We start from the raw sequence: 13,841 nt of genomic DNA, 5'->3' as shown, positions 1-13,841 counted from the left end.
CCTCAGGTTGTTTTTCAGATTGTTTTTCATAGTCTCTCATGGTTCACCTCCCCTTCCAATATTATTAGTTTTATAATTATGTTATATGACTCCAGCAAATAGACATCCACTGTTGGCTAAAATAGGACTGAATAAGACTGTAACATACATATAAAACATAGATCTGTTGAAAAGACAATGTGAGATGAGTCCATCTATGAAAGACATAGAAAATGCAGATTTGGGACTAGCGAAGAGTAAGCCTTCTAGGCCAAAAGAGTAGTGTTCATCAAGTCACGTGGCAGCCCGCACAAGGAGAGCGGGAGACTGATCGGACCAGAGTGGGGAGTAACTTTGGGAGATAGGAGACACCCAAATTGTCTAAATAAATTGGCCTGAGATTTATTGCCAGCCTGAGAAGTTTAAATGTATCCCAAAGAACCAACATTCCTTAATGTGCTTCCTATGAAACATCAATCTTGCCTGCTGCTCTGCCAAAATAAGTAGGAAAAAAAAAAAAGTCTGCAGCTCAAATTAGTTCGGGAGGTACTCCATACTCCATCACCCTCCTGCAAGTTTACCCTGCACATTGGCATATAAAGGGCTCTGCAAATTCTGTAGCAAAGAAACATATTTGAGTTTATTTGAACCAGCATTTCCCTCATGTATTTAATCACAGAGCCATGTTTTGAAAATATTATTCATCTCTTTTCCTCAGGACTAGCATTTTATAAAACAAACTTTGAGAAACTCCGAGAGACAGTGAAGGTAGCCGGTGTAGGTTCTTGCGAAGGCCAGTGGCATGCGGGAAGGGCTGAAGGAGAGAAGACTGAGGTCAGTTGCAGGCAAAGGGATGAAGGTCTGGCTGCCATGGAAATGGGAAGGAACTTATTTATTAGAAAAACAATACAAAGAGACAATCAAGCAGACTTGATGACTGATTAGCAACACGGGAGAGAAATGCCAAGAGCATGAGAAATAACATTAAGGCCCCAAACCTGTGCAGCTGGGATAAGGGGGTGCCAGAATTCAGTCAACAGATAGAGGCTGGAAACAGCCAGTCATTTTTCCATCCAACTCCCAACCCTGACAATTAGGAGAATTAAAGGTAGCAACTGTTACTAAAATTCAAATGCAGTACTTTGAAAGAAGAATGTGGTCTCCAAAAAAGTAAGAAGCTGAGATTGACCATATCAGCATCTTGTCAAGAAGTCATATTAAGGTCCTCAGAAATCAGAAATCAGAAACCAGAATGTGAAAGGAACTATAGAAGGGACTGTGGAGGCAAAGCCATGAGCTCACAGGGTGAAAAGGTGAAAAGCAAAAGGAGAAGAGATACGTGTTCTAAGGACAGACGTGGAAGGGCAGAGCAGAGGAGTGGAATGGTGGCTGCAGCGGAGGCGGAGTACTCACCAGGAAGGGACTGTGATTAGAAGAAAGAATGACAGAGTTCATAAATTAAAACTCTGCATCAAAGGGAACTACATAGTGCAGCTAATGAGTCATTTCTCCAACCTCTAAGGGAAACCAAACCCAAACCACTACTTATGAAGGCTAGACCTTCAAGTATTGTAACCCAAGAGATGGGAGGGTAAGTGACCTCATAAATGTAGGTAAGTTTTTAAAAGGTAAGAAAATACAATGGCTCTCTAGTTGTGCAGAGAGAAAAGAAACTGGAAAACTTCATATATGTTTGGAGGCAAGCCTCTGAAACAAAAATGTAGTCAATGGAAAGCAATAGTTCTTACAAGTGTTGGCTTTGGAGTCTCATGGAGCAGAGTATCATCTGCCCTCACCCTATTTAACTTCTCAGACCCTCAGATCTCTCATTTGTAAAATAGAGCTTCTACTTCATGGATCATTTTGAGGGTTCAACGTTAGGATACATGGAGAATGTTTATCACAACACGGACTGTCATGCACTTGCATTCAATAAATCTTTGCTGGCAACAGGAGCAACTTTAGTGACAACAGAAGTAACAACTTTTGTTGTTCTTATTTTGCTCATAGTAGATATGACCTCCAGAGAGGAATAAATGTCCCCCCTGTATGGAAATAATTCCGTACAGGAATGTGTAATTTATTATATGGTATTTTCTACAAAGTGTAATACTGGTTTCAGAATCTCCATCGTCTGGTCACTTTTCTATATTTTAGATGTACCGTTGCTAAGGGGTTTTGGTCACCAGTTTCTTCAGTCAAAGCTAGGCATATGCCTCTTTCTTGAAATTCAAGATGGCAGACTTGACTAAATGTACCAGATGGTTCATAATGAGTTTATGTATCTCTTCATATTCTAAACATATTCTTTCAAAATTAAGCAAGAAAGTAACTTTTAACTGAATGATTTAATAATGGTGCATTTATGTCAAGAATACTTTCCCAAACAAAGATCTAGGGAGGCCAGTTAGAACAAATACTGGACTAGAAGGTTAAAAAAGAGAGAGAGAGCAGGTTCTCACCTAGTTCTTTCAGTGAATACTACCTGGAGCCTCAGTTTCCTCACCTGAGAAGTGAAAGGGCTGACCTCAGTATTAAGGTTCATCTACTTATACAATCCCATGATGCTGAAATGGTTATGAGTCTTGAGTGACAGAGCAACTCTGCCCTTCTTCCTTATTCCTGGTGGAAATTCTATAGTTATTTCAAGTTTAAAATTACATGTATTTTAATATTGTAAGTAAGAAAATTTGGAGAGGCCTTCACCTTAGTGTTGAAAATACCTAAGGTAGCAAGAAGCAGGGATATCTAGAAAAATGAGTGGACATGGAAAACCAAGCCAGTTGCATTTGTCAGTGAGCACAGAGCATACAAACTACCACGGCTCTGCACCTGGGCAGAGGTGAAGGTGTCACCAGGAAGACAAAAACCTGGGAACTCAAGCAGGCATTTCTTCCAGGGTGGGGTGGAGGGAAATGGTCTGAAATTGGAAACTCCTCCTAACATCCTTCTCCAGCCTCTAATCCCTACCATTACAAATCCCTCCAGACCTTCTCTCCCCTTCCTAACTGTAAGGTTTATTAAACTGTACCAAATGACAAGTCAGGGGTAGACCTTCCAGCTGGGCCCTGGGGCCAGATTTCATTGTAGGAACTCAGGCTCCACACTTACCTCGGCATTCTTCTTAACCACTAGGCCTCAGTTCCCCGGCTGTGAAATGGAGCTCCTAACATTACCTGACTCTAAGAGGGCTGTGAGGATCAAATAAATAAGATCAAATGAGCTAGCCCTCGACAATGCTTAGACACAGCAGAGGCTAAATAAATAATTAGCTGTTGCCGCTACTATTGCTGTTGCATTTCTTGCCATTATTATTATTTGAGATGATAATGAGGAGGAGGAGGATTGTTAACTAAATAGTCAGAACTTAAGGAGTACTAACATGGTAGGAACCACAATAGGTGGTGGGTAAAAGATGACCCCGAATAACCTCAGGCTCCTCTTTCAGTTTTGTGTCAACCCACAGACTGAAAACTTAAAGCAACAGTACCCCTTAGAACAGAATGGCATATGAAACAGAAAACAAACTGGTGTCCTCACACCCCTTCCAATGCTGCTCCTGCTGGGGTGGGACTTCCTAGCTACCCTGTGTGATACTGTTGGGTTTTATTTGCCACCTGTGTCTGCTGGCTGGGCCTTGGGAGCAGTGACAAACTCCCACCAGATGCTCAAGCAGAAACTTCAGTGGCCACTTAGCTTAACACCTCCTTGGCAGGGCTAAAGTCAACACCACAAAGTCTTATTCTACAAGCATCTTGAGCTCTGGTTTCAAATTTCCTTGCTTTCCTGAGTTAAGGACAGACTCTTGGTGTTAAGGGACCTGGAGTTGCTTACAGTCTTGGGGGCCAGGAACCTTGTTCAAACACAGAACTACTAATTTGCAGAACCTCTGTCAGTGGAGATTTCTCATAAAATGGGCCCCGGGGTCACAGTTTTGTTAAACTGTTGTTGTGTTCCCCCTCCTACAAGCACTCTTTAATTGGAGATAACTGTAGACATGCCCGGGGAGTTAGGTAAGATGTGCCCAAACCAGCCAGGGCAATTCCACAGCACCCTTGATGAGTGCACACAGCAGACAGGGGGTCCTCTCGGGAGCAGGCACACCATTGCGGTGCACAGCTGGAAACTAACCCTGGAAGCGTTTAAAAAGTCACCTGGCAACTGTGAGTCTCTTTGCACCCTGAGTTGCTGAAATCTCATATTTCCCGTGACTTGTGGGACATGTAGCTAAGGTTATTTCAATTAAATATTCATCTGTGCTCAGTATACCCTACCCACCTCTGTGTTATGTAATCGTGAGCTTCTGTTTTGAGTTGGGACTCTGATGGTCAGGGCTAACGTGGCTACAGGCATAGCTCAGCGAATCTATGGGATCTGGGTTTGCGCTTCCACATCTGGGCTGCCTTTTGCTGCCTCTGGTCTTGTACATGGTGAAGAGATTAAATTCTCTCCCATGATCAACATCTCTCTGTCTCTCCCTCCCTCCATACTTCCCTCTCTCCCTCTACACACACACACACACACACACACGCACACACACGCAGGCACACGCACACACACACACCTCTTATCAGTGAAAACTTTGCCACTGAGTATTATTTCTATGTCTGAAAACAGACATTCTGCCAGAGCAGAATTTATTTGATTCAGGTCTCTCTGACTGGGTGGTTCGGTCGAGATTTCACCTAATGCTTGCCAACTCACAGTAAGATAACATTTTACTTAAACCAAGGGCTGCAGGCACAACAGACAGTGGCCTTCTTGGCACGCAACTCGCAGTCCTGTGATGCCCACCCCAGGCAGAGTGAGAGTAGCTCTAGGCTAGAGCTCTTACTTTGGCAAGAAACAACATTTGCATGAAAGCTTTATAAAGTTTGTTTAGCTTACTTTAAATATTTTATTTTAAATAAATCACCCAAACCAAATTTAATTCTTTTCATTTGGACAAAGAGAAAGAGAACATCCATGTTATTAAAAGACAACAATGCTTCTCATTCTTCCTTCAGGTCTGATTTTAACATGAAGTCTGATTTTTTTTTTTTTTTGTCAATTTTGATAGAATCGTAATTGCCCTTTCAGATCAACCCCATAAAGATGGCACTACCAAGGGAAGTACAACAAATTTGAGCTTCAAATCTTGCTTTTCACCTACTGAATTGTAAATTACCACTATCACTGACTATTGCAAAGGGAGGCCTATAGGAATGTTCTACACGTTTACTTCAAGTTTCCTCTTTGCTGTTCTTTTCCGAGGTCTGCAAGAGCCCCAGACACACTACCAAGACAGACTAACCCAGTCGACAAGGCAGTAATTCTGTGGGGTTTTAGGAACAGACAATCCGATGTCACCTCTGCTGGAAATAATGTGACATTCATTTAACAATAACAGGTAATAAAAGTAAGTTGTAGAGTATTTAAAGCTGTATAATCAATCCTTTTCATCTGCATATGAAACTATATATGTATCTAAGTATTTATTCTTGCCTCCTTCCAAAAAGAATTGGGGTAGCTTATAGGCATACATACTAAACAATTCAAAATAAGTAAGGGTAGACATATAAAATGAAGTCAGGAATAAACTTATTATTCAAAAACTGCCTGCTGTTAGAGGTGGGCTACAAATTTATTTCTAGCTTCATAGCAACTAAAGCAAAGATGGTGAATTTTAATCAATCAAGATTAATTATACCTTTATCATTTTTTGTAGGGCTAAGTAATGGAAATGCAAACACACTCAATTGCATCCAAAGACTTCTGGTCTGCCATTTTTTACACCAGCTCTGGGCTCCTATTTCATCTATTCACTGTGTGTTGAGAGTAAGTTACTGCTACTAATACCACAGGTGTTTATTTCTGCATTCACCCATGCTGTTGCCTCTGTGAGGAGTACCGATGGTACTCAACCATTTGTCCTGGGGAGAGGGGTACAAATCACCCTCAGAGACATCTGGCAATGTCTGGAGACAATGTTGATTGCCATAATCTCCCGGAGAGAAGTGCTACTGGCCTCTAGCCAGTAGAGCTTAGAGATGTGGCTGAACATCATACAATGTGCAGGATGTAACCCACAACACAGTCAAACTATCTAGTCAAATTATATAATACTGAGGCTGAAAATTCTGCAGCAACTAATGGGGTGTCTATGGGTGTGTGTGATTTTGTTTGAATAAGACAGAAATGAGTCACTTTTCTGTTTTAGAAAACACTAGCCTTAGTTTGTACTTTAGCTTTCATTGGTCTGCTCTAGAAACCCCTAGGTCAGAAGAGCTTTTATAATTGACAGAGCAGGAAAAAAGGAGACCACGGTTTGTTCTGGATCCTAGATATAATGTCAAAGGAATTTCAAAATAGGAGATCTTTAGGCCATAGCTAAAGGACTTCAGAATAAGTCTACCTGTATATATTAGGAAAATCTGGGCACTGCTGAAAAAAATTGGAAGTCATCCCATCTCTTAACTCAATCTGAATAAATAAACCTTGCCAATAGAATGTGTTTTACAGCACTGATGGAAGAACTGCTGGAGAGCAAGAGAGAGTAAACAGATGGAAAGAACACCAAAGGAAATTGAGAAATAGCCATCTGATGATATCATGCAGATTGGACCAAGAACCGCATGCCTGGGCTCTTCCCGCACTGACCTGCTGGATGCAGGTGCACAGTCCATGGTCTCCCTGGTACCCGAACAGCTGGGTGATTTTCCCCCTTGCCAACTGCCTCTCTTAGTGACAGAAGTCAGGCTCATTCCCATATTTTACAAATACAATAGTTAATATGGCTGATTAAAAACTGGCTTTGATTTTGTCATGCCCATCCTACTTTTTTCTTTTTTTCTTTCTGATAAGCCACCATTATTCTAAATATGAAAAGACTAGCTCAGAGTGGATAGACTAATGATGAAATGTAACTTTTCTCTCAACTATCTCAGTAATCTTCACCTTCATTCTTGTAACATAAATTTAGATAATTCAATCTTTGAGGTGTTTCTGCACAAGAATGGTCATGTTTTTACTAAACTGATAAGCAGTGATCCTGCCTGACAGCACTGTGATTAGCAGATGTAACCTCTCTGCACTCATGCAAACTGAAAAGGTTAGTGAGAACATCTTAAGAGCTCTTTGAACTCCATGTCTACTTCAAAATAATTTCTAGAGAAAAGCAAACATCTTCACTGACTTGGAGACAGAGGAGAACCTTGTCAATTTAAACTCTACTCTGCTCATCCAGAAAGGAATGAAGCTGGATGTGGCCTCCAAACCATCCATAAACAAAGTTTCCTCAGAGAGTATCTGGGACGATGATTAAATGTAATAATTTATACTGTTTGAAATCAACTGGTATGTTAATCATAGGTAATTCTTCCTGCACTAACTGCTGGACTCAGTACTGAGTCATATTTGGTTGGCTTCCTTTGAGTTATTTTATATACAGCATCCTCTTCAAAGAAAAATCATTTTGTAAAATCTACAGTTTAATTTTCATTAATTCAATCAACATTTTTATCCAGTGTATGATATGTAATTATTTAATGACTCTCAGTCTCAGAAAATAGTGAGACATAAAAATAATGAATAAATTTATTATATCTCATATACATATCTATTGTCCAGATAAACAAAGCCAGGATAACTTTTAACTATATGATTTTAAACATGTGGATGAAAAAACTTGTTTCTACATGAAAGCTACTTTCAACCCACCATCAAAGCCCACTTCTTTAAGGCTAACTAGTTCATAAAATACTTTATTAAGAGATTTCATGGCTTTGTTAATCCTGCTTATACAATGGAACTAATTTGATAATGACAGTACTAATACTCCTGTTTTGATGAAACACTTCAGAAAGCTATCTGCCTACAAGAGATAACAAGAAACTCACTTCAGAATTAAGGACATACACAGACTGAAAGAACAGGAATAGAAAAAGATATCCCATGCAAATGGAAATGAAAAGAAAGTTGGAATAGCTATGCTCATATCAGACAAAATAGGCTTTTAAAAAAAAGATTTTATTTATTTATTTTAGAGAGAGAGAGCACACGTGAGTGGGGGGAGATGCAGAGGAAGAGGGACAAGCAGACTCTGCACTGAGTGCAGAGCCTCACATGGGCTCTGAGATCATGGCCTGAGCCAAAATCAAAAGTTGGATGCTTAACCGATGGAGCCACCCAGGTGCCCCCAAAATAGACTCTAAAACAAAGACTATGATAAAAGGCAAAGAAGGGCATTACATAATGATAAAAGTGTCAACCCAGAGAAAAGATATAACATTTTTATGTCAATATTGTGTTTATTTATATAAGTGATTTAATTAAATTAATATATATGCATTCAACATAGGAACACCAAAATATATAAAGCAAATGTTAACAGACTAAAGGGAGAAACTGAAAGTAATACAATAATAACAGAAGACTTTAATATCCCATTTTCATCAATGGATAGGTCATTCTGACAAAAAAAAAAAAATCCATAAGGAAACATCAGCCTTAAACAACACATTAGACCAGATGGACTTAATAGACATACAAAACAAATCATCCCAAACCAGCAGAATACACATTCTTCTCAAGTGCACATGGAATATTCTCCAGGATAGATCACATGCTGGGCCACAAAAGTCCCAATAAACTAAAAAAAAATTGAAATCATATCAAACATCTTTTCCAACCACAATGGTATGGAACTAGAAATTAATGACAAGAAAAAAAGGGGAAATACAAAAACATGAAGACTAAACAACATGCTACTAACCAACCAATGGGTCATCAAAGAAATCAAAGGAAAAATCCAAAAATAACTAGAGACAAATGAGAACAGAAATACAGCATACCAAAATCTATGGAATGCAGCAAAAGTGGTCCTAAGAGGGAAGTTCACAGCAATACAGACCTACCTCAAGAAAAGAAAAATCTCAAATAAACAATCTAACTTTACACTTAAAGGAACTAAAAAAAATAAGGACTAACAAAGCCCAAAATTAGAAGAAGAAAGGAAATAACAAAGATCACAGTGGAAATAAATGAAATGAAGACTAAAAATAAAACAAAAATGATCAATGAAATTAAGAGCTGGCTCTTTGAAAAGACCAACAAAATTGATAAACCTTTAGCTAAACTAGCCAAGAAAAAAAGAAAGGGGAATCAAAGAAATAAACATAAATGAAAGTGGAGAAGTAACAGTCTCAGAGAAATATAAAGGGTGATAAGATAGTACTATGATCAATTATATGCCAACGAGCTCCTAGACATCCTAGAAGAAATAGACAAATTCCTACAAACATACAATCTTCTAACACTGAATCAGGATGAAATAGAAAATCTGAATAGAGAGATTATTAATAAGGAAATTGAAATAATAATTGAAAACCTCCTTACAAACAAAAAATCCAGACCAGATAGCTTCAGTAGTGGATTCTACCAAATATTCAAAAATTTAATACCTAGTCTCAAACTTGTCCAAAAAATTTATACCTAGTCTCAAACTTGTCCAAAAAAATTGAAGAGGAGGAAAAGTTTTCAAATACATAGCTAGCATTACCCTGACACAAAAACCAGGTAAGGACACCACAAAAAGAAAATTACAGGCCAATATCCCTGATAAACATAGATGCAAAAATCCTCAAATCAAAAGCAATAATACATTAAAAGGATCACACACCACAATCAAGTAGGATTTATTCCAGGGATTCAAAGATGGTTCAATGACCACAAACCAATGGAATACATCACATGAACAAAATTAAAAATACAAATAATATAATCTCAATAGATGCAGAAAAAGAATTTGACAAAATTCAACATGCATTTATGATAAAAATCCTCAACAGTGTATACAGAATGAACATACCTCAACATTAAGACATATATAACAATCCCACATGTAATATCATACTCAGCCATGAAAATCTAGAAATATTTCTTCGAAATACTACCCAAAGCAATTAAGCCAGAAAAAGAAATAAAAGTCATCCATATCAGAAAGGAAGAAGAAAAACTCACTATTTGCAGATGATATAATATTATATACATAAAGCCTAAAGAATACACCAGAAAATAATTAGAACTAATAAATGAATGTAGTAAAGTTGCAGAGTATAAAATCAATATACAGAAACCTGTGGCATTTCTATACACTAATAACAAAACATCAAAAATAAATATTTTAAAAATTTTTTCACTTATAATTGCATTGAAGTAAAGAAGTAAAGACCTGTACATGGAACTATAAGTCACTAATGAAGGAAACTGAAGAAGACATAAATAAATGGAAAGATATTTAATGCTTATACATGAGAAGAATTAATGTTAAAATGTCCATACTACCCAAAGCAATCTACAGATTTATTACAATCCCTATCAAAATAGCATTTTTCATGAAACTAGAACAAATAATACAAAAGTTGAATGGAACCACAAAAGACCCCAAATACCCAAAGCAATCTTGAGAAAGAAAAGCAAAACTGAAGGTGTCACACTTCCTGATTTCAAGCCATACTATAAAGCTCTAGTAATCATATTTTTTGTACAAAAACAGAATATGGATCAAAGGAACAGAACTGAGAGCCCAGAAATAAACCCACACATATATGAACAATTCATGTATGCAAAGGAGCCAAGATCATACAATGGAGAAAGGACAATATCTTTAATAAATGATTGCAAGAAAACTGAACAGCCACATGCAAAAGAATGAAAACAGACCACTATCCCACTGTCTTTCACTACACACAAAAATTAACTCAAATGGATTTAAAGACTTGACTGTAAGACCTAAAACCACAAAATTCCTAGAAGAAAACATAGGCAATATGCTCCTTGACATCAGTCTTGGTGACATCTTTGTGAATCTGACTCCAAAGCAAGGAAAACAGAAGCAAAGATAAACAAGTGGGACCTCATTAAGCTAAAAAGTTTCCGCGCAACAAAGAAAACCACCTTCAAAATGAAAAGACAACCTACTGAATGAGGTAAGATACTTGTATACCATACATCTGATAAAGGGTTAATGCCAAAAATATATAAGGAACTCATACAACTCAACAACAAAAACAAAAAAACAAATAACCTAATTTAAAAAGTAGGCAAAGGCTCAGAATAGACATTTCTCCAAAGATGACATCCAGATGACCAACAGGCACATGAAAAGATGCTCAACATCACTAATTATTATGGAAATGAAAATCAAAAAAACCACAGTAAGGCATCACCTCACACCTGTTAGAATAGCTATTATCAAAAAGACAAGAAATAACGAGTGTTAGAAAGGATATGGAGAAAAGGGAACCCTCGTACTGTTGGCAGAAGTGTAAATTGGTGCAACCAGCATGGAAAACAGTATACAGATTCCTCTATCCTGTGATTCAGCTATTTTACTTCTGGATATTTATCTGATGAACACAAAAAGTCTAATTAGAAAAGATACATGTACTTCTATATTCATTGCAGCATTATTTACCATAGCCAAGATATGGAAACAACCTAAGTGACTGATACGTGACCAGATAAAGATGTGGTATATTTATACAATGGAATACTACTCAGCCATAAAAAAGAATGAATTCTTGCATCTGCGACAACATGGATGGACCTTGAGGATATTGTGCTAAGTGAAATAAGTCAGATGAAGAAAAATAAATACCACATGCTTTCACTCCTATGTGTCATCTAAAATAAAGAAACAAATAAAAAAAATAAAAACAAACTCAGAGTTACGGAGAACAGATTAGCAGTTGCCAGAGGGGATGCAGATGGGGGAGGGTGTGTGTGAAATGGATGAAGAAAGTCAACTTATGGTGACGGATGGTAATTAGACTTGTGGTGATTACTTTTAGTGTATACAGATGTTGAATTATAAAACTGTACACATGAAGCTAAATAAATAAATAGAAGAAATATTAGTGGTCTCAAAACCATATGAATTTGAAATGGACAAAAATGGCAATTTGCTAGTCCTATGTCAACATGTGGGGCTAACATTGAACTTGTTGCTATACTCCATCTGAGTGAGAAGTAGTGCAGTCTCAGCCAGCTTTCAGACTAAGCCTTATTAGAGAGATCCTTCAAAAACTCAGTTTAAAAATAACAGAATGGCCAAACGATTTTCAGTCTAAAGACCTCTGTTCACTTTGCCAACAGGAACACTGGATGTGCACAGGTGAAATGGTAAAGAGGGTGGGTGGGGAGGAGAAAGTGTAGCTGTTTGGTTTAATAATGACAGAAGGAAAATCCCTCCCAGATTACGTATAGTGTTTGTCTTACTGGATATCCCCTTAACTGCTAGGACTACAGAGGCTATTAGTTTAAATGCATATTAAGCTATCTGGTTCTTCTTAAAACCTCATCAGACCGTTCAACTTCTAAATTTATATTAGCAACAAATTCGAATGGAAACATCTCAATTCTGTGCTTCTGTGAGAGGGTTACAATTGACTTAAAGTTTCTGGAGGAAAGTGGGGTGATCCCATGCCATACTGAGAGACATAAAATGTACAAAACCTTACACCACCATTTTTCCTGTTGAATTATAAAGTGTGAAACAAATATTAATAGCAATTTCCAAAGGAATAAACTTACTTTCAGTGCAAATAGGACAGCATCCTTTTCTGTTGAGAATTTTACCCTAATCAAGAGGGGGGGAAAAAAAAAACAAATTTAATGTTAAGAAACAGGGTCTGCTGAGGACAAAACTGTTTTTAAATCTAATACCAGTTAAACCAATGAAACCAGCCCAAGCTGTATTTGAACTTAATGCCCAGTGATGATGATGGCAAAAATGAACTTTGAAGTATCAGGTTCTAATGCCAGGCAAAGTCATTGAGAAAGCTTTCCTATTCTTGTCCTCTGAGAACTGTAATATCCAAGGGGCTCATTGGTGTGATTTTTCTTACACGGAGGGAGGATGGAGACCGTCTGGATTCAACCTTCTCACTGATATCCAAACTACCCCCCAGAGAGTGAGCGTACACACAAAAAAATGGGAATCATCTGTTATCCTCTCAATCCACGGAAGGCTTCATTCTGTCTTTGCTCGTCAGAGGGGCCCAAACAATAAATCATACCCCAAGCGCAGGCCTATGGAGATGGACGATATCTGTGCTACAGAACAAATGCGGTCAGATTTCTTCTTTCAGAAAAGTGGTATGCTATCCATGTTAAGTCACTGTTCAGCAGTCAAAGCCAATGAAGTTGAGGGTTTTGAAATGCTGAATAATTTTCCATTACCTTTCTGGAAATACAGTGTAATATCCTATATTCCATTTCTTCCAATTTTTTAATGCATGGCATTAAAAGGAGGAAACACATTCTCAGGGTTGATATCAGAGAATGGCATTGTCTTTTCACTGAGACTCACAGAGAAAAAGAAATGTGGTCAATTGCCACTAGCGGTCAATTGCATTGAAGAATAGATTTAGATCCTAAAAAAAAAAAAAAAAAAAATCCTACAGACTTTAAAAATGTTTGTTGACAGTTGAAGAACTAGAACCACATCTCATTTATTTTTGCATCAGCCAGGCCTAAACTGGTACATTAAAGGCTATGAGAACTTTGAATGAGGTTTAAAACTCGGCCACACTCAGCCCTCCCTGGTTTGGGGCATTATGACATATTTTCATTGCCTACAGCTCAATTATCTACGGCTTTTTTTCCCCCCCAAGATTTTACTTATTTATTCATGAGAGACAGAGGGAGAGAGGCAGAGGGAGAAGCCGTCTCTCACCCGAGCAGAGAGCCCAGGCAGGACCAGATCTCAGGACTCTGGAATCATGACCTGAGCTGAAGGCAGACACTTATCTGCCTGAGCCACCCAGGCGTGCTCTATTTTCTGTTTCTATTTGGCACAAGAGGCCCCCTTCGGTTTCTTG

The 13,841-nt window shown here is 38.1% G+C and overlaps 1 protein-coding gene across 7 annotated transcripts in view; it reads right to left on the bottom strand.

Annotated features, from left to right (window-relative positions):
• The window catches only part of BMPER (BMP binding endothelial regulator), a 347,002-nt gene that overhangs the window by 86,399 nt on the left and 246,762 nt on the right, over window positions 1–13,841 (bottom strand). For all 7 annotated transcript variants that reach the window (XM_045062867.1, XM_045062866.1, XM_013061473.2 and 4 more), the window contains one exon: window positions 12,553–12,598. In XM_045062867.1, the coding sequence (XP_044918802.1) occupies window positions 12,553–12,598 (46 nt within the window). The remainder of the gene's footprint in view (window positions 1–12,552; window positions 12,599–13,841) is intronic.

The sequence above is a fragment of the Mustela putorius genome, unplaced genomic scaffold, assembly GCF_011764305.1.
Source record: "Mustela putorius furo isolate JIRA1106 unplaced genomic scaffold, ASM1176430v1.1 tig00003845_pilon_pilon_pilon, whole genome shotgun sequence".
NCBI lineage: Eukaryota > Metazoa > Chordata > Mammalia > Carnivora > Mustelidae > Mustela > Mustela putorius.
This window is presented reverse-complemented; position numbering and strand designations above follow the sequence as displayed.